The sequence below is a fragment of the Talpa occidentalis genome, unplaced genomic scaffold (assembly GCF_014898055.3).
Source record: "Talpa occidentalis isolate TD23 unplaced genomic scaffold, MPIMG_talOcc4v2.1 talOcc4.13, whole genome shotgun sequence".
Lineage (NCBI taxonomy): Eukaryota > Metazoa > Chordata > Mammalia > Eulipotyphla > Talpidae > Talpa > Talpa occidentalis.
In genome coordinates this window covers 82,288,987-82,312,615 of record NW_023601322.1, presented here as the reverse complement: position 1 = coordinate 82,312,615, position 23,629 = coordinate 82,288,987, and the positions used below count along the sequence as shown (strand labels likewise).

General features: G+C 44.9%; 1 protein-coding gene across 12 annotated transcripts in view; it reads left to right on the top strand.

The window, feature by feature from the left end:
- The window catches only part of SNCAIP (synuclein alpha interacting protein), a 158,553-nt gene that overhangs the window by 89,951 nt on the left and 44,973 nt on the right, over positions 1-23,629 (top strand). For all 12 annotated transcript variants that reach the window (XM_037509464.2, XM_037509463.2, XM_054694495.1 and 9 more), the window contains one exon: positions 9,316-9,388. In XM_037509464.2, coding sequence (XP_037365361.1) covers positions 9,316-9,388 — 73 coding nt within the window. The remainder of the gene's footprint in view (positions 1-9,315; positions 9,389-23,629) is intronic.

Below are 23,629 nucleotides of genomic sequence, written 5' to 3'. Positions count from 1 at the left end.
AGCAGGGAGGCCCTTGAGCAAGGCCACGGAGAACATGTCTTGTGGACACAGCTGTGTGTTGAGGCGGGAAAGCATGCAGCTTTTGCCCCGATTGCAGGTTTGAAAATGCTTAGAAAGATATTTAAGGTACAAAGAGCCTGGATTTCCCCTGCCTCTCTAGCAAGGAAACTTCCAGAGTGAGATCCTTTCTGCTTTCTCTTGCACCGCCTTTCACGTGGCTTCTCCACAGTCCTGGTCTTTCCACCCTTCCCTTGTCAGCAGTCACCTGCTCCTGTATTAACTTTTCTTAGTGTTTCACAGTGTGCTCTAGCTTCATCAGCTGCTCAAAAACCTCCCATGATGTTCTGATATCCCCCGTCATATATGTTATCTTGTTTTCTTAACACCTGCCAGGACAGGAATGAGGACTAATCTGATCCAGATAGGATAAGTTATATGTTCACATCCCATACTGGTGTTCAAGTCCAGGGCTAGAACCCAGCTCTCTGGACTTCAAATCTTGGACTGGACACCTCTTCCTGAGATGGTAGAGTCAATTATGGAGAGAGTGATTTCCAAGAATGAGCAATTGCTCGATCTTTTATTTGTTCTTTGCTTATTCTGCAGATAGCCCTGGAAGTTCTCGCCTGATAGGCCATTTATTAGATTGCCTATGCAGGTTACTTACACGAACTATTAACCTTTTGTGCATAAGGAGATTTTATGCAATCTATTCAATAAGCATTTATTAAACGCTTACAGTGTGTGCCAGGCATGTTCCACTCTTGCAGTGAATAACATGGACTTAGTATCTGCTCCCACAGAGTTTATACTCTATAATAACAATCAAGCTTGGGTTAACTTCATGGTAGGTCATATTCAAGTACATATCAAACACCACTCTTGACGGTCAGCCTTTATATTTTTGTTGGTGATTGCTTATTGGCTCACAATTAAAATTAGACCATCATTGGAGATGAACAAGGTTTATGACCAGCCATTTGCCCTACTGCAAGACATTTCTCTTGTAATTTTTTTTACTTTTATATGGTATTTTTCTTGACATTGGATGTGCATTAAATTCTAGATTATAAGAGAAAGTTACGAAAGTGCTTACAATGTTGGATAAGTAAATTTTGGGGGTGGGGGTGTTGGGGTCTTACAGTAACTTTTATTTATGTATATATACATATGTATATTTTATATCATTGTTCATTTTTGTGCAATGGCTGCGTTCTCCACTCAGGTGTATTCCCAGTAAAATTCCCACTACCAGTTCATCCGTGCACCATCACCAGAGACTTTCTGCAAGGGTGGGGGAGGCAGAGGGATATGACACTTTGCAATTTTTACCTCCATAGTTATCATTTCTTTGGCTTCATTTTTTAATGCTCGTTTTTGATGTTCTTCAATGTAAATAATATTAATAATAGCCTTTATTGAACACATTTGTATCAGACACTATCCCCTGTGCTGCACATTATTAACTCATCGTTGTTGCAGCCACACTGCTGTAGATGCCAGGATCACCTGTTTTACAGATGAAGCACAGAGGTTAAGGAGCTAAGATTAATTAGCTACAAAGTGGTACAGCCAGGATGTGACATGGAGCGTTCTAGCTCGAGAATCTGTGTGTAACCACTGCGTTTAAACGACTTCTGGGCCTCCCCTGGTGGCGCAGCGGTTGAGTGCTGGGCTGAGAAGCTGCCCACAGCCTCTGTAGCGCGGGTTCGATCCTCGGCCGCTGGCAAGTGTCCCATATGGCATGCAGACTTCTCCTGCCACGCCCACTGCTCCCCTCAGCAGTGTATTTCGTCAGTCTGCCTGTTCTGTTCCCCGCTCTGTCTCTGGTGAATTCTCTCACCCTCCTGTGCTTCTGACTGTACCCAGTAATTGTATAAATAAATAAAACTTTAAAAAAAGAAAAAAAAAAGCACAACTTCTGCTAGGCTTTCCTGGTGACACATGGGTTTAAGTCTCAGCACTGTGACGCTATCTGCAGCCACTGCAGCACAAGTTCGATCCCAGCCAGGGAGCTACCCACATGGCACAGCGGACCTCTCCTGTCTTGCCCGCTGCTCCCCCTGCGGTTTATTTCAGTCAATCTGCCTGTTCTGCTCCCCACTCTGTCTCTGGTGAATCTGCTCACCCCCCACACCTCTGGCCTATACCCCAGCTCTTGTATGCATAAATAAATAAATCCTTTTTAAAAAATGACTTCTCCTGGTCCCCTTGAAAACCTCTGGCTGTCCCTGGGCACTGAGTCCTTACCTTTGTCACTTCTCCTAGTAGAAAGGACTCACTCAACACTGTGATCTCACCCCCTTCTCTTTACCAGTGGCCCTCCCCCTTTTGCCTGAGCACACATTAGCTAGAGAGAAGTCCCTGGTGTACTTTTAATGTGGTCCAAAGAGTAACTGAGCTTCCCCCAACAAATGCAATGCCTCTGGCGCAGCCGCAAGCAATCAATAGCATTTAATTAACTGTATGCATGTATAAAGGAAACCCTCTATTAAAAAAAAAATGCAATGTCTTAGCATCAAAGGAAACCTTTTGAGAGGTTAAAAAAAAGTGAACAAGAGCCGACATCTAATGCATTTGAAAACAGGGCTATTTATAATTTTCTTTACTGGAATCTAAATGGTGGAAAGAAATGTATTATTCAAGGCAGGCTGGGGTGGATATTTGCCAGCGCAGGTCACCAGGATGTGTCCTGTGTAGAGCTGGTGTTTGAAACGGTGGGAGACTTGGAAGACTTGGAATGTGGGAAGAGAAGAATATTCCAGGGAACTCTGCAGAGTTATGTCCACGTGGTAGGGTGACTAAGAGGCTCCTATGGACAAAACTAAAAAGATAAAGGGAGAAATGGTGGTGCTAAAAAAGGAGGAGGAGATGTAAAGAATTGAAATAATTTTAAGAGAGTGGGGCCTCCCTGGTGGTGCAGGGGGTTAAGCACAGGACTGTGAAGCTATCTGCAGCCTCTGCAGCATGAGTTCGATTCCTGGCCATCCATGGAGCTACCCACATGGCGCAGCAGACCTCTCCTGACTTGCCCACTGCTCCCCTCAGCAGTGTATTTCAGTAGATCTGCCTGTTCTGCTCCCCACTCTGTCTCTGGTGACTCCTCTCACCCCCCACACCTCTGGCCTGTACCCCAGATCTTGTATGCGTAAATAAATAAATCTTTAAAGAAGAGAGTGGTCAGTAGAGGGAACTAGATCATTCCAAAGAGAAGGGCGGGAAATACTCACTGAATTCTCTCAGAAAGATTCACTGGTGGCCTTAGTGATTGTGTTCCCTGTGGGGCTGGGGCAGGAGCTCTGTTTTTGTGGCTGGAGGAGTAAATACAGAAGTAAGGAAGCCGGGACAAAAAAAAAAAAAAGGCAATTCTTTAAAAAACATGAGGCAGGAAGTTCACGGTCAGCTGGGGAGGTGCCCTGTCTTGAGGTTGGGGCACAGGGGATGCCTGTTTATTTTTCTAAGGTAGAAAGAAGGGGCAGCCTTGAGAGTATGGCCGAGGAAGAGGGGCTAATGTCACAGCAGGAGTTGGGAGGAGATGGTAGAGGGGTTGGGAGCACAGGCAGGGGGAGCAAAAGGGGGCAGTGAGGTGCACTGTTAGTGCCGCACCCTCAGAAAAGGGGCAGCGGAGGTCAGTCTGGGGCATTTAGTTAGGACTCTCCTTCTTGAAAGGGAAAGACAGGCCCTTCCCAAGGAGGTCAAATTTTTGAAAAATACATTTCTGAGACTCTCACTCCAGTTGTGTATCTTTTCTTTCCACTACCAGCTTTCCTTGTACACACTGTTGTCATTTTATTGTGTGTCTGTTGAGATGCCAGCTCAACTTTTGGAAAGCTGTGTGAGAAATCGTGAATTTCAGGATCGTTGTTTGGATGACTGGCTTAATTGTTTCTCTTGGAAACTTAATGGGACCTCAGTTGTTTAAAAAATCTCTCGCTTGAAAAGGTGCTTGGGATTTTAGTTCTTTCGTTTTCTGTGGCTCATTACCGTTTGAGTAATGTCTGTTTGTTCACCCAATTGGCTCCGGTTTTCAGGAGCGAGGGCCAAAGCTTTTCAGTTCTGAACACTATCTAGAGTGGCCAGAGATCCCCACAGTCCATTGTGGAAACCCTGCGCTGTTGTTAAACCCCATGCATGTTCAGACTATTTTGCATGGCAGAGTGACAGGTCCACTGGCTTGGGCTGGGCTCTGTGCAACTGTCTTGTGTCCTGTCAACTCTGAAATTTGTGAATTCAGTGTGAGCCCTTGGCCACAGGCTGCAGGATGAGGAGTGGCCAAAGAGAAGCCAAATGGTGTGCCGGGAAGGGCTGAGTAGCCCTTCTTTTCTTTCCAGCTCCAGCTCAGCCCCCTCTTCCTTCCACACTAGTCCTCGCATCTTGAACTGCTGAGCTTATAATCAAGAGAGGATTGATGAGGAGGGAAGGGCCGTGGGACACGCGTGGGACACAGGTCAGAGAAAAAGACAAAATGCTTGACATCATTCTGAAGCTTGCAGATTGGCTTCACCTACATTATATGATTATCGCTGTTTCTAGATAAGAAAACTGTGCCCCAGAGATAAGAAGTGATTGATTCGTCCAGGATCATGGGGCTAATACATGTCAGGACAGGGACTTGAATCTAGATTTTCTTTATGCAAAAGACGAAGGCATAAGCCAGCACTCATATTGTTAATATATTAGAAGCATTTGTTCCTTTAAGTATACCGTGATTACGTTGCTAGACTTGTAATTATGGCTTTTTCTAGGAAGATTAGTGCTCTATAAATATTAACTCTCATTATTATTGTTATTACTACTTCTAAAGTTATAGGCTGCGTAGCTCAATAAGTACCTTGTCTCTTAAGTAAATAAAATATTTTCCACACCCTCTGGAAGCAGAGAAAACAATTACATAAACATACAGATGAAATGTCATAGTGTGGATTCTGCTTTGTCAAAGTACAGAAAGCTGTGCTCTGAAACTTGAGCATATATCACAGTCACCGGGGCAGCTTGTCAGTACGCAGATCCCTGAGCCCTGAACTTCAAGCATGTGAATGTGTAACAAGTTCCTGAAGAACTTTGATGTCACTGGCCTGACACCACCCTTCAGAAGCTGGAATTACTTCTATATGGGAGGGCCAGAGAAGATAAGGTAGACATGAGACTCAGACAAAGCTAGAAGAATTAAGAAGAGTTTGCCTATCAGGATGGCATTCCAGATAGACAGAATAGAGTGCTTAAACATATGGGTAGGTAAAAGAGTACATAGGGGGCCTCCTGGTGGCACCGGGATTAAAGTCTCAGTGCTACAAAGCTACCGCCAGCCACTGAGGCATGAGTTCGATCCCCGAGTAGGGAGCTACCCACATGGCGCAGCAGACCTCTCCTGTCTTGCCAGCTGCTCCCCTCAGCAGTGCATGTCAATCAGTCTTCCTGTTCTGCTCCCCACTCTGTCTCTGGCGAATCCTCTCACCTCCCATACCTCTAGCCTATACCTCAGTTCTTGTATGCATAAATAAAATAAATCTTTAAAAAAAAAAAAGAATACAAAGGGCAACCACAAGAAATTTGCTATTGCCACATTCCAAGAAGTAGTGGATGATGGTGAGAGTGAGTCTGAGCTCATGAAGGACTTCATATGCCATATTAAGTCACGTGGTATTTGCCCTCTGGTCTTTGCAGAGCCATTGAAAGATTTGAAACAAAGAAGCACCTTAGTCAAACTGGCATTTTAGAAAGCTAATTAATGCTAACATAACTAACTACCCCACTACCTACCTTAATATGAACGAACTCCTTTGAAAGTCTATAATCTGATGCCCAGGGATTGGTCAGATGTGTATCCATCTTGTTAGTTCAGTCAAGATGTATGGTCCACAAGTTACTGGGCTATGTAATTCCAGAGATGCTATCCTTTCCCTTAGGTACGTTTTGGAGCCAACACCAACACATAGGAACAGTAGAGCACAAGGCCAAGCTGTATTTTACCATGTGCAGAAAAGAGAGAGGTCAATAAGGGTTTGGCAGAGAAGGTAGAACACAAGCTGACCTTGAAGAACAGTGGCATTGGTTTAGCCCAAGGACATTACTGCAGGCAAGGAGGATCCTGGAGTAAAGGCAGAAGGGGAACTAAACTTTAAACGCGTAGGGAATGGAAGATGTGGGTAAACCTTTCGGCAGGTACTGTTCTGGAAACAGGAAGGCGGAGTAGAAAATCTTGGATCAAAAAGACTAAGTCTATAAGGAATAACTCCTGGAAAATGGTTAGAAAGAGATTAAGTTAGGACAACATAGAGATAGGAAATAGCATGCTTCTCAACCAACTGCAAGCCCCTCCTCCGAGTTCATCACCCAAGAAATAGGAATTTAGGGGATAGGGTACAAAGATTTGGGTTGGGGGTAAGAAATGGGGAAGATGCATTGGGCTTTGATTCTGGCACCAAAATGACAGTATTTGCCACCCCCAGGAGCTGGTCATTGTCCTGCGAATGAGGTGGGTTGGTGATCTGACAGTTCTTATAAAAGGCCATCTGTCCTGTGAGCTGGGATGAGAGCCTGGGAAGCTTTCCTTTTCAGCTCCCAGATGGTAACTCATTCACTCCTGCAAGAGGGGCTTTCTGGGTCATTTGCTTAGTCCCAAATTTGCAAATGTGAGAACATTTTGCACATTTCTTCTATGAATTGTGTTTCCTCTGCACCCCATTCACATCACATCCTCTTTACAGTATTCCCTTAAGTTTTATCTTCTATCCAAAGAGCACTGCTTATACTTATTGAAACAAACCCAGACATTGGTTTTTTTCTCATGTCTTTATAAAGAACAATGCATTTGACCACAGCGTAGATGAGAATCACTGCCTGTATTCTTATGATAATCCAAAACTTCCATTTTGGGCCAACACATCATCCTTTTTTATTGTTTCTTTTATTTCCACTACCAGGAGCAGCACTGACTTTTTCTTCAGGGCCTTTATTCCCAAGGAATTAAAATTAATCCCTTACAAAAGTGCTTTCCAATTTGATCTTGGGTAGAGAAGCAAAGTTGGTTGAGGCTGTGGACAGGGCTAGCCGAGCCCGTGACTCAGCCCCACACCATCCGGGCAGTCTGTGCTGTTCAAATGTAAACCTTATCAAAATAAAGCTTCCTGCTCACTGGGGACCTTTGAGGTCATGTAGAAAGAGATGGTGATTTGCACGCCTGGCTTTGGCGTGGGATGTGGCCTTTAGGATGCATGTGCCTGGAAACACATAACAGCTCCCAGTTTAATCAAATATTTATCACTAAGCCCCATAAGCAACCATACTGAATTTATCATTAACTCTGTTTAAACACAATCAATCTTAAATTTCCTCTTTCTAAAATTTTGCCTTGGAAGAAAACCAAAAAGGAGAGAGGGTAAGACTTTGCCAAGGGGTGCTTCATGGGGCACATGGCAGGCGAAACAAAAGGCCCAATTTTAATTGAATTAGAGACTGTGTAATTATTTAACCTGTACCAGCTGGTCTCAAGAAGCTACCAGATTCCTTAGAGAGCTTGTACTTGGCCAGAAACATAAGGTGCTTTATTAGTAACAAGAAAAATGCTTTCTGTACCTGTTACCCCTGACTCCTCCTAAAGAATATAATGCAGAAGGAAAAAAAAAATCCTTGAAGTTAATCTTTGGCATAAGAGGCAGTCTCCCCCACCCCACTGAGTATGTCAGGAGATTTGCTCCAGCACCTGTACTCTGAGGGACAGCCAACATAAACAGGATGTTATTGCATCAGACAGGTAAGAGTAATTTCTCTAATTAGTCATTTGAGATTTCATTTCTCACTTGGAAGGACTGGAAATTTAATTTGTTTGTGACGTGCAATTGGCAAACTGACAGTAGCTACAACTGCCCCTCTCTCTGTCTTGCTGTCCTGATCCTGTGTGGAAAGCGCTGTGGGATGGGGGTGCTTTCAATGCAGACATTTTGCTTCATCTATCAACATCAAGCTAAATAAAGCACCTTCTTATTGACAAATGGGTCCCAATTGCCCTGTCCTCGCCTGTAATGCTAGAATAATCCTAATGAGTTTCTTGGGATCATTCTTCTTTCAGATCAAATTCTTTTTTCCTCAAGCCCCCCAATTTTGAAACCGGGAAGCATTTCGTAATACATACTCACTGACGTCAAAATATTGTTCTTAAAGATACAGAGCAAAGTGTTTTTTGGGAGCTGCATTTTATGAATTAAAGTATGATTGAAGATAGTTCCTGACCTGGCCTTTGGTTAAAGAAAGAGTTCATCCTTTTTTTTTGGTTTAAAAGACGATGCTCTAGAGAAAGATTGATTGGCATCCAATGGAGTCCCCATAAATCACAGCTATTGATTTTACATTTGTTTTAGCGCTTCTGCTTTTATGCCCCCTATGTCATAATTTGTTATCCTGATAGCCAGCCCCTCAGTTGGTGCTGGGAATGCGCCTGCAAGGTGGTTTCCTTCAGTTCTAGCTAATCTATACATGAGACAGATGAGCTTTCAAACACGGGACCTTGCTTCTCTCACTTGTGTTACCTTGCCCTGGTATTTATCATGACAATTACAGACACCACACAGTACAATCAGTGGTAACCTTAGGACACAGGCATCATCCTACCAGCCTCGACCCAGCTCCTGCTGCCCTGGGTTCTGAGGGCAACTGAATGCTCCTCCCTTGGCTTTTCATATATAGATTCACTCTTGGAATTCAGAATGCAGGGCTTCCCTGGTGGCTCAAGGGGTTAAGACACAACCTATGAAGCTGTCCACAGCCACTGCAGCCCGAGTTCGATCCCCAACTGGGGAGCTACCCACATGGAGCAGCAGACCTCTCCTCACTTGCCCACTGCTCTCTTCACCAGTGTATTTCGGTCAATCCACCTGTTCTGTTCCCCACTCTGTCTCTGGTGAATCCTCTCACCCCCCACACCTCTGGCCTGTACCCCAGTTCTTGGATGAATAATAAATCTTTAAAAAAAATTCAGAACGCAGACATTTGGGCCATCTTCTGATAATTCTCAAGCTCAGAAAATTCTTCTATCTCCCCCAAACTAGCAGAAGTGATGGGAGTAGAAAGTCTCCTGGTCACACCCACCCTGTTGGCCCAGTTTTTACTCTGCACCTGCCTCACACTCATGAGCCAAACTTGGGAGGCTCCCAGGGTCCCTTGCAGCCCTTCAGGGTTGTATTTGATTGACTTTCTGGATAGACATGTTGTGCTCAAGCACCACTTCCTGTATTTTGATTTTCTAGCCAATGTGAATAAATGTATGCTCTTTTATTAAGCTGTTATTTTACACCCTTTCTCCTTTGGCTTCCCATTCAGTATTCAGTTACATCACTGAAGACCATCCCAGAACTGTGCCGAAGATGTGACACGCAAAATGAAGACAGATCAGGTAGGGTCCCTCCTCCCTTCCTATCCCCTCCCCTCCTGCTGAGAGTGGGGGGCTCCTGGAAGCAGCCCCCCTCACTTTGTGATTGCTCCTGTTTGCTGTTTTCTTTATCTCATATGACTTCTCCACTCACCCCACCCCAGTACGCTCTACAAACAGATGTCAGGTCACCCTCCAAAGGCTCACAGGACAGGGAGGCCCTAATGAGGACCGTGTACAAATAAAAGGATGATCATCACAGCAGCCCCAAACCGCAGTATACACAGCAATTTACTGAAAACCCGAGAAACCATTGGTGACAAAACATAATGATGCAGGCGCCAATGAAAAAATGTTGGATGCATTTGCTCCCCATATGGTGAGGACCAGCTTGGGGGATGGTGCTTTGCCAAAGCCTGAAACCCTATCGGGGATGCGACATGATAGAATCTGCAATAAGGCATACTGTAACAGTTAAGATGAAAGCGAAGCTTTGGAGTTTAATAGTGTAAACTAAACAGAGAATTATGGCATAGAGATGAAAACCAGCTGGTTGACCTTTTCTCCTGACACTCCACCCCCACTCTTGACAAAAAAAAAGTACATTCAGGGTTGTTTTTCCCTCTGCAAATCAAATTAAACCTCTCTCCTTTTCTCTCTGTGATGGGCAAAATGAAAATTAAAAAAAATAAAAGGGTATTGATGGGAATGATACCAGGGTATTAAACTATGAAATGATGTTTACTATTTTACTAAGTAATTACTCTAAGGCATCACCATTAACCTTGCCAAACCCCGAACCCCTCTGACAGTAACTGGAGTCTTGAGAACTATGGGTGATGGAAGGCTTAAGATAATCCTCCAATTATGTGTATCGCCTTTAAAAATAAATAGCTGTTCCTTACCTACGCAGCTACTAGAATGCTAGGCCTTTCTAACTCAGAGGACTCCTACAAAGCTAATTGACTTTTCTCCTGGACTGTTTGTTTTCTTTTGACATTTTGCTTAGATGAGACAGGGAAAATAATTAATCTCTCTAGGTTTATTTATCTCTGTGGTTTTCGTGTGAGTGAAAGTCATGGTTTGATTTGGGGTCCAAAATATCATAGAAAAGAGTTTTAAGTTCCAATGCAACTTTTCGTTTACCTGCAATTTTTGATTATTTAGTTTTTGGTTTCACACACATTCAAGCTTCTAGTAGGTTGAACAGAGACTTTGCCCACAGGGCTTATCAGGACCTGTCTTCAAGGGGCGCCTCTGGCTCAAAGCTGAACCCCTGCTTTCATCAGTGATAGGGCCTCCTGCCTCAGGCTCACAAAGACCTGCTTTAGGTTCAAGTTCAGCCATTTATCAGCTCTTCAACTTGGAACTTATGACTAGCTCTCTGTCAAATAAAAAGGAAACTTGTCCTACCTATGATATCAGTCTGTTGTTGGGATCAAAATTAGTGATGTGTCTGAAGGCATTTTGTAAAGGCAAGATTTTCTTTTTTCTTTCACTGAGTGGTGGTGGAGGGGCAGTGGTAACAATGAAGAAATAATAGTAAACACTTCAGACTAGAGGCTCTTGTTAGCACATTACTGATGTTAACTCAATGAATCTCAAAATCCCTGTGAGCAGAGTACTATTAGGAGGATTATATTATAGATGGGCAAACTGGGGGGCAAAGCAGAGAAGTTAAGTCACACAGCACGGCCTCTCTGGTGGTGCAAGGGGTTAAGCACAGCGCTGTGAAGCTATCTGCAGCCAGTGCAGCACAAGTTTCATCCCCAGCCAGGGAGCTACCCACAAGGTGCAGCAGACCTCTCCTGACTCGCCCACTGCTCCCTTCAGCAGTGTATTTCAGTCATTCTGCCTGTTCTGCTCCCCACTCTGTCTCTGGTGAATCCTCTCATCCTCCCAACCCACGCCTCTGGCCTGTACCCTAGTTCTTGTATGCATAATAAATAAATCTTAAAAAAAAAAAAAACAACAACAAAGTTGCACAGCAGTTAAGTTGTGGAGCTAGGATTCAAAGCTCAAGAAGTAGGTGTCTAAAATCTCTCCTCTTACCCATTATATCTACTTCTCTGATAGCTGGACTCAGTGGCAATAACATAAAATAGTATCCCTTTAAGCCACCATTTTCTTTCATTGACTAAGGCGAATTTCTTCTCTGCTAAATAGCTACTCTTGCTCACCAAGTTAAGTGAATTAACGGAAGCCTTTAAAAATAACTTTTTTCTGGGACTGGTTCCTTCCTTTTTCTCCAGATCTTGTGACTTCCACCCACTTTCACAATAATTGATGTTAGCATTTCTTCTGTGGCTAAGAAGACCAGTTTGAAATTCAGAAACTTCACCCAGAGCAAATACCTGGGGCTCAAGGTGATCAACAATAATTAGACGTGTATGACCACTCCCCCATTTGATGGCCCATTTGGAGACTGGCTCATAATGATCCTAGGGAAGGCAGCACATGGGAAAAGTCATATTTCCAGAGCATTGCTGTCCAGTTATCTGCAGGCTCTTTTGAAAGAAATCACAGCACAGTGGAGTTTTCACCCCCATTTTCTGAAAGAATTGATGGATTCTCCAAAGTTCCATGTTTTGCAGATGTAGAATACCCCGTATTTGCCAGTCTGTCTTGTGTCAGCCACCTGGAGTTCACTCCAGGAATGCTAAAAATTTCCATCTGTGTGGCTGATTTTCAAACAGGTGGCAACAAAAGACACACTGGTTTCTTTTTTTTTAATTTAATTTATTTTATTTATAAGTATTTTACCTCATTGTTTATTTCTGTACAATGTGTGCTCTCTCCTCTGAGGTATAGTCCCTGTAAAATTCCCACTACCAGTTCACCCGTGCGCCATCACCATAGTCCAAGACACTGGTTTCTGAGAAGAGGTTGTATCTTCTTTTGGAAGAAGATACCCCCTGGGGATATTTTTTCCCAAGACCACCTGCCACTTAGAATAGACTCTACCACATAGACCTTTCTCTTTACCTAAGCCTTGTCAAGCATTTAGTACCTTGTGTGGGTTGTCAAAAGTTAACATCTATCTTTGTACAAGTCTTTGACCAGATGTTCTTGGGACGATTTATGCATCTGTTCCTTCATGCAGCAACTATATGTTAAATGTTCTATATCCTAGGGCATAAGGACAGGACAAGGAGCAAGAGGTAGACATAGTCCCTTTTTCAGAGTGCTTACCTTCTGGGGACGACAGAAGTTACACATGTGAATCTTGAATAAATAAAGCAGATCATTTCAGACAGTGTTAAGAGGTGACATGAGGCACTGCGATAGAGTAAATTGTGGGAGTTAGGGAGGAAAAGGAGTTTGGGGGCTCAGGCAGTGTTAGAAGGACCCAGCCAAGTGAAAACCAACAGTGTTGAAGGCAGAGGAAGTAGCAAGTACCAAGGGTGAAGTTCCTGGGCCAGGAATGAGATGAACGTGTGAGAAAGTGAAAGAAAACCAACATAGCCGCAGCGTGGTCATCATGGAGGGGGTGCGGTCAGGGAGGTGGGCTCTGTAGAGCCCTGTTGACCACAGTCTTCAGAGTCATGACTTATGCTAAGTGCAGTGAAGGGCATTGCCTGCAGGAGTGCAGTTTTTCTAGCATCCTATTGCCTGGAAAGAAGCCTTGATATGTAGAATCATAACTCTCATTAGAAAAAGGGAGCGTAGGGCCTCCCTGGTGGCGCAAGGGGTTAAGTCAGCACTGTGAGGCTGTCCGCAGTCACTGCAGCACGAGTTCGATCCCCGGCCAGGGAGCTGACCCTCAAGGTTGCCTGCTGATCTCCTCAGCAGTGTATTTCAGTACATCTGCCTGATCTGTTCCCTACTCTGTCTCTGGTGAATCCTCTCATCCCCCACACCTCTGGCCTGTACCCCAGTTCTTGTATGCATAAATAAATCTTTAAAAAAAATTTTAAAAAAAGGCAAACAAGATAAATAAACGTATGCAGTCCTCAGTCCCTGTGACCCTGAGGGCCATCTCCATTATCCTGACCATGGACTCCCAGTCTGCTCTTGACCACTTCAGTGAGGGGACTCACGCGCTCATCGTCAGCCCATCCATAAAGGTTACTTTTTTAAATTCAGCCAATAGCAGTGACCCTTGAATTTCCTCCTTCAATCCTGGTTCTTCCTTAGGAGCCATAGAGAAGGACTGTCCCCTGTGGGTGAGTGTCTGGAGATGGCAGTCACCCTTGGTATTGTCTCCTGGTTGAGTGCCCCTTCCCCCACATCAGTGTATCCTGTTCGCTCTTGCTCTCTCGTGAATGGTGATGTAATGGCACCCCTCTGGCTGGAGCCCTCAGAACGAGACCAGACCCACAGGTCCACCGTCAGGACTGACCACATTCCCTTCCTGTCCTCCCACGGGCCTCCCAAGCCAAAACTCGTACCTTCCCTTTCTCCCAGTTTTTCAAGTGTTCTGAGAAGAGCAGGGCTTTCCTAGGAGTCCTGTTGGTGGGCCCTTAGAAGCTCCTCTGTGATGCACAGCCCTGGGTTCACCCCACTTCTTCCCTAGCCCCTTGGCCAGCTACACAGTGGACTCCCAGGAAGCAGAGCAGTGCTGGGTGTGAGACGGGTGCCTTACCAGTGCCCATGTGTTCCCAACATAGGCCAAGGCATTGGTTCCCACTGAAATCTCTGTTTTCCCCTGGCAGGGGTAATATTTTAAACTGATTAAACTACACTATGGCTGGGTGTCAACTTTTTGAAAGAAAGGTGTTGAAAGACAGGAAGTATTGGAGGGACTGATACCACAAGAAGGCAGGAGGGAGGTGAAGCCCTGGGAACTGGAAGGCTGAGAACAAACTTGGCTTGGTTAGGAGCTTCCCATGTGCGCTTGAGACTTCGAGTTACTTCTGAGGTGCTCCAGTGCCAAGCTCAATGCGGGTCCTCTGTAGACTTGTTTGTCCTCAAAAGAATTCTGAGTGAGGACCATTTTACGTCCATTTTCCTCATGACAAAAGTGAGGCTAACAGAGGGTAAAAGAGTTGCCCAAAGTTGTGGAGCTGCCCCATGCCCTTGAAACAGGCCTGTTGACACCAGCAGCTTATGACGTGTCTGAAGTCGATCCAACTGAGGAGAAATTTTAGTCCAAGAGCCACGTGTGGCTGATAGCAAGATCAAGGGGTAGCGGCAAGGAAGTTGTGTGAAAAATTTGTGCCAATGAAAGCAAGTTACTTGTGATACATCTTCACATATTCCTCCTTCATCCCTGTTGCTCATGTAGAAAAGAAGACAAAACAAGACAGGGAGAGTTCATTCTGCTCTATGGTTTTCTCCCAATGAGGAGGAATATGTTATGTCAACATATGGTCTTCAAATCAAACATATTCAATTTCATTGACTTTGAGATTTTAAAAATTAATTGGACATTCAGATACACATTTGTTTCAATTCATGGTGCTTTAAGTGTCTTGTGATTCCTTCGACTGTGGATCTGCTAAGCTCGTTGGATAATTTTCTTAGGAAAAAAGGCAGATAAGTATGAACGCAGCTTTGCATCTGAGAATGTCTGTACACTGAGGTTTGGAAACTCAGACATGTAACAGCAAGAAATGATGCTTGGATGTGCTTGAGACTAGATGTGAAAGAATTTTTATATCTAAATAATAGAGAATATGGCTGGTAGAACAAGTAAGGAAAAACATACTTTTTAAATATGTTATCTGGGAAAAGTCAGTTTGGACTCGTATTTAAAAGCCCTGAACATTTAATGTATTTTTAGTCTCTGCATGTGATTTTTGTGATAAACTCTGCCTCTTAGAAATACATAATTTTCTAAGATTTTCATGGATTTTAGCTAGCACCAAAAATAACAAATTGATAAGAAATTTGTCCCCTCAACCTTGTTGTGACATAGTTGATGATGTAAAGCATATAAACCTTCTGTTTCCACTTTTATTAAGGTTTAATGTTAAAAGCATGGAAGGATAGTTGGTATAGCAGTTCTGATTGAAAGGCCTATTGAGGTTAGCTCCAACCAGGTAGCTAACCCACATGATGCAGCAGACCTCACCTGTCTCTCCCTCTGCTCCCCTCAGCAGTGTACTTAGTTAATCTACCTGTTCTGCTCCCACTCTGTCTCTGGTGAATCCTTTCACCCCCCACACCTCTGGCTTACACCCCAGTTTTTCTATGCAAAAATGGGGGGCCTGCTGATTGATCCACTTCACATGATGTTGTATAAACTGGGCTCCAAAGAACAGAGAAACATCTCCTCAGATCTCCAAAACATGTATTCTTCCATCTGATGCAGCAAAAGACTAATATTTATGACCAGAACATCTTTAACTACCATAAAAATGCACATGCTATAAAATATCTAGATGAGGAGTTTACAAAATAAAGCAATTCTTTTAAAAAAAATTTGTTAAAAGTGAGTTTGTCTTATTAAAAAAATGGGAAGTGAAAAGCACAATTAGGGCCTCCCCGGTGGCGCAGCGGTTGAGTGCTGGGTTGCGAAGCTGCCCGCGGCCTCTGCGGCGCCGGTTCGATCCCCGGCTGCTCCCCGGCCACCACAGGAGGGTCCCACATGGCGCGCAGACCTCTCCTGCCGCCCGCTGCTCCCCTCAGCAGTGTACTTGGGTCCTTCTGCCTGCTCTGCTCCCTGCTCCGGCTCTGGTGAATTCTCTCACCCTCTGCGCTTCTGACTGTACCCAGTGCATGTATAAACAAAACAAACAAACAAACAAATAAATAAATAAATAAAGCACTCCTCTATAAAAAAAAAAAAAAAAAAAAAAAAAAGAAAAGCACAATTACCCCACCACCAAAACACAAGTGCTGTATTTCTTTCTAGTGTTTTTTCCCTGAGGCCTATGTTTTGTGTGACCATAATCAGAACGGAAGAACGGTTTCTAGCCACTGCCTTTTTCTCCAGCTGTACCGTATAGATTGCCACCATTTGGAATGGACCACACAACTTAACCCATGAAAGCAGAACTGCCCTCTGTCTACAAAGAGGCTAGCTCTGCCTTTAACTCATTAACCCTTCGCTGCTGCTTCTGAGAGTACAAGTCAATGTTATGTAAGATGGGAGCAGAGGTGAGAAAATAGTTAAAAACTCGAATGTGTCAGAAATAACGTGAGGCCTGGAACATAATGGAGCTTCAATACAATACATCTTTGCCCCTTCTCATTCCTGGAATGCTTCTTTATTTAGTCATAACTCTGATGGCTTCCTGACTTTCTAAAAGGTTAATAGCATGTGGATGGAATTGAGGAAGTCAGGAATGGGTCAGTTTTAGAGGGAGCGGAAACTTGGGGGGAGGGGCTCATAGACTCCCCACCCAGGTTTTGGTTTATTTTTATTGGATTCTAAGAAATATATCTTATTTGGATAACATATGGATAGTCAGAGAAATCTCTTCTTGATAGAAACGAGGTGAAGGAAATCTGCAGCATGGAAGGATGAGAAACCGGAAGTCATGAGATAGGCTCTTGGGGGGAGGGGGGTGGCGGGAGAACTGGAACACAGGGACAAGGAAAAACTGAGACAGACAGACTGCCTCGTACCTAGTGTGGCCTCACACGGATGTCCTCCTCAGATGTCTCCATCCTGTCATGCGGAGAAGTAGTTTCCAGGCCCATCACCCTAATCTGAGGCAGAAGTAGGAGTGTATATTAGGAAGTGGGTGTTGTTACTAGTTTCAGACCATCAGTGCCTGTCCCAGAGCCCCCCCCACTTCTCACTGAAAGCAAGTCTCTTTTCTTTAGTCTTCCAGTGTTTAATGAGCTCTGTCTTATCATTCAAAATTGACCTCTCTTTGTCATCATTTCATAAAAGAAACTCAAGTAATAGAATCAGAATCCTAGTATCTCGTAGTTGAAGATTCCTCAGAGTCCGGGGTCATCTACAAAAGTCCAGGTGCTTGGATGGCAGTGATGCTGGGGCCCTCGCTTCCCAGAGCGTGGTCTGGGAGTAGAAGCAGCACCCTCGGATCACAGGGGAGCTTGATAGAAAGGCTTGCCCCAGACTCCATGACTAAATAGCAGATCTGGCCCTAGAACCTGCCCTTTAATAAGCTCTCCAGGTGCTTCATTTAGGCATATTCAACTTTGAGAAGTACTGACCTCTCATGGTCAAAACCAAGCAGTGGTTTCCTGAGATGGTTCTCAAGGTTTGCCATGGGAAATGCTCATCTGCGGGCCTCAAGACTGAGGGAACTTCATCTGAATAGCCGCTTCCCAGAGCTCCTCTCCTGCGGCTTTCTGCCTGCCAGTCACACAAGAGAGCCTCCGCCGGTTCTTCAGATGTGGTGTTTTTTCACATGGGATGACTTTCCTTTTCTCCTCTCACCTCCCACATCACTTCCTCAGGGAGGTGATGTTTTCCTGTCTCCCTAGGCCAGTGCTGGCCTATATGTAACTTAAAATATAAAGCAAGCCATTTATATAACAAAGTTTTTCTGGTGGCCACATTAAAAGATATGAAGAAACGAACGAGATTAATTTTATGAAAACAGTTATTTCCACATGGACCACCAGGCACATTTTAATCCCTTAGTAGCTACAGGTATCTGGTGTCCATTTTAGACGGTGCCTACATTATGTCAACACCCCACCTCCAGCCCGCTAGATTATTTCCCAGCTCTCTGTATTTTTCCCCCTTTTTAAGTATCTGTGCTTTGAAAATTGTTAGATCTGATGTGGACTTAATATCAGTTTTGTCTCATAGACTAAAATCTCTTTGGGGTAATTTTTTTCCTTCTGATACATGCCCTGCCTGGCACAGGTACTGAGCGTGGACGGACAAGTGACTGTGAAGAGGGGAAAGGAAGTTTTACTTCTTTGGGGTTTTATTTATTTATTTATTTTTTTAGATTTTCAAAATTATTTATTTATTTATTTATTTATTTATTTATTTATACAAGCACTGGGTACAGTCAGAAGCGCAGAGGGTGAGAGAATTCACCAGAGCCAGAGCGGGGAGCAGAGCAGGCAGAAGGACCGAAGTACACTGCTGAGGGGAGCAGCGGGCGGCAGGAGAGGTCTGCGCACCATGTGGGACCCTCCTCTGGTGGCCGGGGAGCAGCCAGGGATCGAACCGGCGCCGCAGAGGCTGTGGGCAGCTTCGCAACCCAGCACTCAACCGCTGTGCCACCGGGGAGGCCCACTTCTTTGGGTTTTATATTGTGGTTGAGGGATGGGACATCTGGAATTGTGCTTCCCTTCAGTGGATTGACACCTTGGTCCTTCAGTCATCTGCTCTTTTATCTACTTCATCCATCTCTTTCTCTTTATGGGGTCATTACCCTTTTCATGTGAACAAGCTTAAGAGGGACTGAGGGAAAATTCAAGCACTCTATCTCCTGTCTTAAAAACAAGCAAACAGAATCTACACCCCAGCAGCTGCCACCCAGCTTCTGTCCCCCCTACTCACATTTCGGCCCAGCCTGATTCAAAGAGTTAAGGAAGCTCCCATCTCTAGGCCCCCACCTCTCATTCACCTGTGAGTATCCCTAGTGTGATGTCACCTCTCAAGGGCAGGCCATGACTGCCACGCTCACAAGTCCACAGACACTTTGACATACTCAACTCCGTCAGCCTCCTCTTATTATTTGAGATTAGCAGCCACTCCTTTCTGAAAAGTTCTCCCGTCTGGGCCTTGCGACACCAGCTCTCTCCTCATTTCTCTCCTAAGACTCTGACATCTTGGTCTCTGATGCAACCCTTCTCCTCTGCTTGACCTTGAAATAACCAGGTGGGACTTGAGTATTCATTTGAACACTCTCTCCTTTCAGTCTCTCTGGGTTGACATCTATCCATTCTTATGCCCTCACTGTCCCCCTTTTGTGCCCCCCGCTTGCAGCCACTGCTCCCTCAGCACACCAGCCTCTGCGTCACGGCCCACTCAATGTCTATATCTCAGGGGATTCTGAAGAGGAATCCTCACCCCAACATGTTCCTCCTCAGACTCTCCTTGGCCCTCAGTTTACTGAAACATCTACTGAGCGACTGAAGCTGGGATTCTCTCTCTCCCTTGTGCTCCACATCAGTCTGAGTCTTCTGTGCTCACGGCCCATCCCCAGCGGTCCCCTTCTCTCCAGTCTCAGCAGCCACCAGCTAGGCCGGGTGGCCTTCGTGTCATCTGAGTACTAGCCATGAATTTGCCTCACTTCCTTCCTCAGCTCTAGCCTTGCTCGGCTATATTTCCACCAGAGTCTGTAGGAGGATGTATTTTATTTTTACTTTTATTATTTTATTTCATATATTTTTACATCATTTTCATTTTTGCACAATGTACGCATTTTCATCTTGGTTATATTCCCCATACAATTCCCACCCCCCTTATTTTGACCCTAATCCCTCTTCCCCTCCCGCCTTCCCATAGTGTGTTTCTGGGGTATGGGCCAGAGTTGCGGGAGGGTGAAGAGGATTCACCAGAAACAGAGCGGGGAGCAGAACAGGCTGACGGACCAAAAGCACTGCTGAGGGGAGCAGCGGGCAAGGCAGGAGAGGTCTGCGCGCCATGTGGGAATCTCCGTGGCCGGCCAGGAATCGAACCACGCTGCAGAGGCTGCGGACAGCTTCACAGTGCTGCGCTCAACCAACTGTGGCACCGGGAGGTCCAAGGAGGATGTATTTTTTTTTTTAAGATTTATTTATTTATTTATGCATACCAGAGCTATGGTACAGGCCAGAGATGCGGGGGGTGAGAGGATTCACCAGAGACAGAGCGGGGACCAGAACAGGCAGACTGACTGAAACACACTGCTGAGGAGAGCAGCGGGAGAGCCAGGAGAGGTCTGCTGTACCATGTGGGTTGCTCCCTGGCCGGCCAGGGATCAAACTCGTATTGCAGAGGCTGCTGATTTGTTTCATAGTGTGGTGCTTAACCCCTTGCACCACTAGGGAGGCCCCGAGGATGTATTTTAAATGAAAAATCAGATCGTTGCATTTCTCTGCAAAATGCTCCCCCTCCCCTCCCCACCCACCCACACACTATTTCAATTAAAATATAAACAAAACTGTTGTGGCCATAAAACCCTCAAATGGTTGAGCCCTGACAAGCTCCCCAACTTCCTCTTTGATCCCTTTAGCCCTACTTCTCTCTGCCCTAGAATAGGCCAGATTCTCTCCTGCTGGAGGCATGGAGAATGCACTTCCCACAAAATCTTCTTTTCTCTTTCCCCCCAGATCCTCACATACTGGCTTTATTCCCCAGATCCTAGCTTCCTGTCACCTTCATGATGTGAGTTTTCGACTGTTCTCTAACCGCATCTCATTGTTCCCTGCAAAGCCCTGTGTGTTCTGTAATTTCGTATCATCCTAGACTTGCTCTCCTGTGTGGTCCCTCTTCTCTCCCCACCTCTCCCCAAACCCCTCGCAGGGATTTTGCTAATTTCACCCACCTCCGCACACCTAGAACCATGTGCACAGAAAACATTACAACAAATGTCTGTTGAATGAATGTACCTATACAGTGTTTTAGCTTTCAGCCCATTACCTTAATATGTCTGAATAAGCTTTATATTTTTCCTACACCTCTTGCTTACATTCAAAAGAGGTTGCATCTTTAATCCATGGGAGGAATTAACAATCGAAACAACAAATTCTTAGTGATAAGATGATGCCATGTTTTGGCTAATGCCACTAAAGATAAACAAAGTCAGAAAGTTCTTCCTCTCTCCTGCTTCTAAGAAAATGTGTTATTAAATCCCATTTTCCAGGACTCCCTGGTGATGCAAGGGATAAAGTCACAGCACTATGGAGCTATCCGCAGCCACTGCAGCATGAGTTTGATCCCGGGCCAGGGTGCAGCAGACCTCTCCTGACTCACCTGCTGCTCCCCTCAGCAGTGTCTGTGGTCTGTCTGCCTGTTCTGCTCCCCACTGTGTCTCTAGTGAATCCTCTCACCCCATGCACCTCTGGCCTGCACTCCAGCTCTTGTGTGGATAAATAAATAAATCTTTATGAAAAAATCAAAACATTTTCCTAACTTTGTGGTCACACAATAGCATCCAAATCAGTGATTACCCAAACCAAGCAGAGAGCATAGTTTGGGATTTAGGTTAAAAGGAATTTGAAATGAAATGGGCCTCCCTGGTGGCACAGCGGTTGAGCGCTGGGTTGCGAAGCTGCCCGCAGCCTCTGCAGCGCAGGTTCGATCCCCGGCTGATCCCTGGCCACCAGAGGAGGGTCCCACATGGCGCGCAGACCTCTCCTGCCGCCCGCTGCTCCCCTCAGCAGTGTACTTCGGTCCTTCTGCCTGCTCTGCTCTCCGCTCTGGCTCTGGTGAATTCTCTCACCCTCCCGCGCTTCTGACTGTACCCACTGCTTGCACAAATAAATAAATAAATAAATAAATAAATAAATAAATAAATAAAAGGAATCTGAAATGAGTACAGCCAGGTCTTGCCACTGGTTTCTGGAATCCCATTGATTCCATGTGGTCCAAATGGAGAAATAGCGAATTATTTAGGGAAATAAGTTTAGGGAATATGTTTTATTTTGTAATGTGGTCCTGTGATGTTTTGTATAAAAAAAAAAAAAAAAAGCTGGAATAGCGGAACTGGGTTCCTGGTTGAGCAGTCAGTAGCTGTTTAATTTTCAACCCAACACTTAAAACTCCCAGGTTCTTATTATTCTCAGGGAGGCTGAATAAGAGCTGCTCAGCCATCCTGCAGAGTTGTTGTGAAAACCTCCAACGAAATCATCTTACACAAACGTGATGTACTAGCAACTTTATTTTTTATTGTATTATTTTTATTGAAGTATCATTGGTTCACCACACTCTACAGGATGCAGAACTATGGTTCACACCTCTTCAGATGCCTGTTATCAACACACCACACCCACCACCAAGGCCCCCAGATCTCCCCACAGCCCGTTGGGCCCCCTTCTATTTGCTCCTCATCCTCCCCCTTTGTAATAGCAATTTTAAAATGATAAATGAGGGAATTTTAGGACGTTTCCAGTGAGGAAATATCACTTTGAGGCAATCTTAGACTGCATGCAAGTCTTTTCCTCACTGTTTCTAATAGTGCCGGTGACGTATGCACTGAGCTGAGCCAGGGAGGAGAGAGGGTGAGCTCCTCCTTTACCCCGGGAGGAACTTGTCTGCACTTTGCTGTTTTCAGCTGCACCTGCCCTGGTCTCTCTCATCCTTGTAACTGAGAACGCATGTAGGCGGACCCCCTGAGCCCGCCAAGAGGAAGAGAAAGCTGCAATCCAGCTCCAATTCTTCCTTCCATTTCTCCCTCGAGGCCTTCAAATGCGTCCCTCTCAAACCAAGACCAGGTTTCTCAGACTCATCACTTTGTTTCTCATGGAAAACAGAATTCATTCAACTTTTTGCCAAAAAAACCAGTAGGGAAACACATTTTCAAACTTTTTTGTATTACTTTTTGTTGAAGTCGTGTCAGTTGGTAACACTGTGTGTGATTTAGGGGTATAGGATCACACCCCTTTAGATGCACACTGGAGCCAGCACCTCCCATATATGCAGTCAGGGCACTTTCTTGTACCCTAAAGAAATACCCCTTTCATTTCTCTTCTGGATGTCTAAAGACAGATTTCTAATGTGGATACATAGCTGTCTACTTTGGTATTTTCTGAAACAATGGATTGTGATGAACAGCAGAGAGTGGAGGGTAGGGGTTTTCTAGTCCAACCCCATCTGCCTTGTGTCTCTTAGGAAGGAGCAGTAACTTGGTGCTCTTTGTCCCCGACAAGTAGATCGCTACTGTAAAACATCGCCACCTTCAGTTCAAACGGGTGATTGTTTTTCTGCACTTTTCCAGAAACCACACAGAGCTAGCTCTCCCCTTTTCTGCCCTTCTCTGCTTGACAACATTCTCACTGTCCCTTGATGTGTATCTCTCTCTTTCTCTCTGCATTTCTGCACAGAGAGGGAGAGAAAGGAAACCGGGTAATGGGTCTGGAGTGTATACAAGACTTAATCCACTTAGGGGGCTTTGCTAATGTCACCGTGAAGGTCAGCATACTTTTTAGATGACAGAATAAGTCTGAAACCATGTACTTCCTTCAGATCTACCAATTGCTGTTCTGTGTGACCTGTGCTTTTGAAGCCCAAAGGTTTAAAGTTGTCAAAATATTGAGTCTGATTTCATGATCGAACGTGCTTCTTTGGTGAAGAGGTGTCTTTTCTCTCCAAGGGAGTAAGGTGGTGAGTATTTCTAGGGGTTTTTGCAGAACAAAACAGTGGCCCAGCTAGAGTGCAGAGTTATATGCACAGGACTCATCCATTCTGGGCAGAGCTGGTGGTAATGAGACATGATTCTGATACTTGCAACAGCTGCT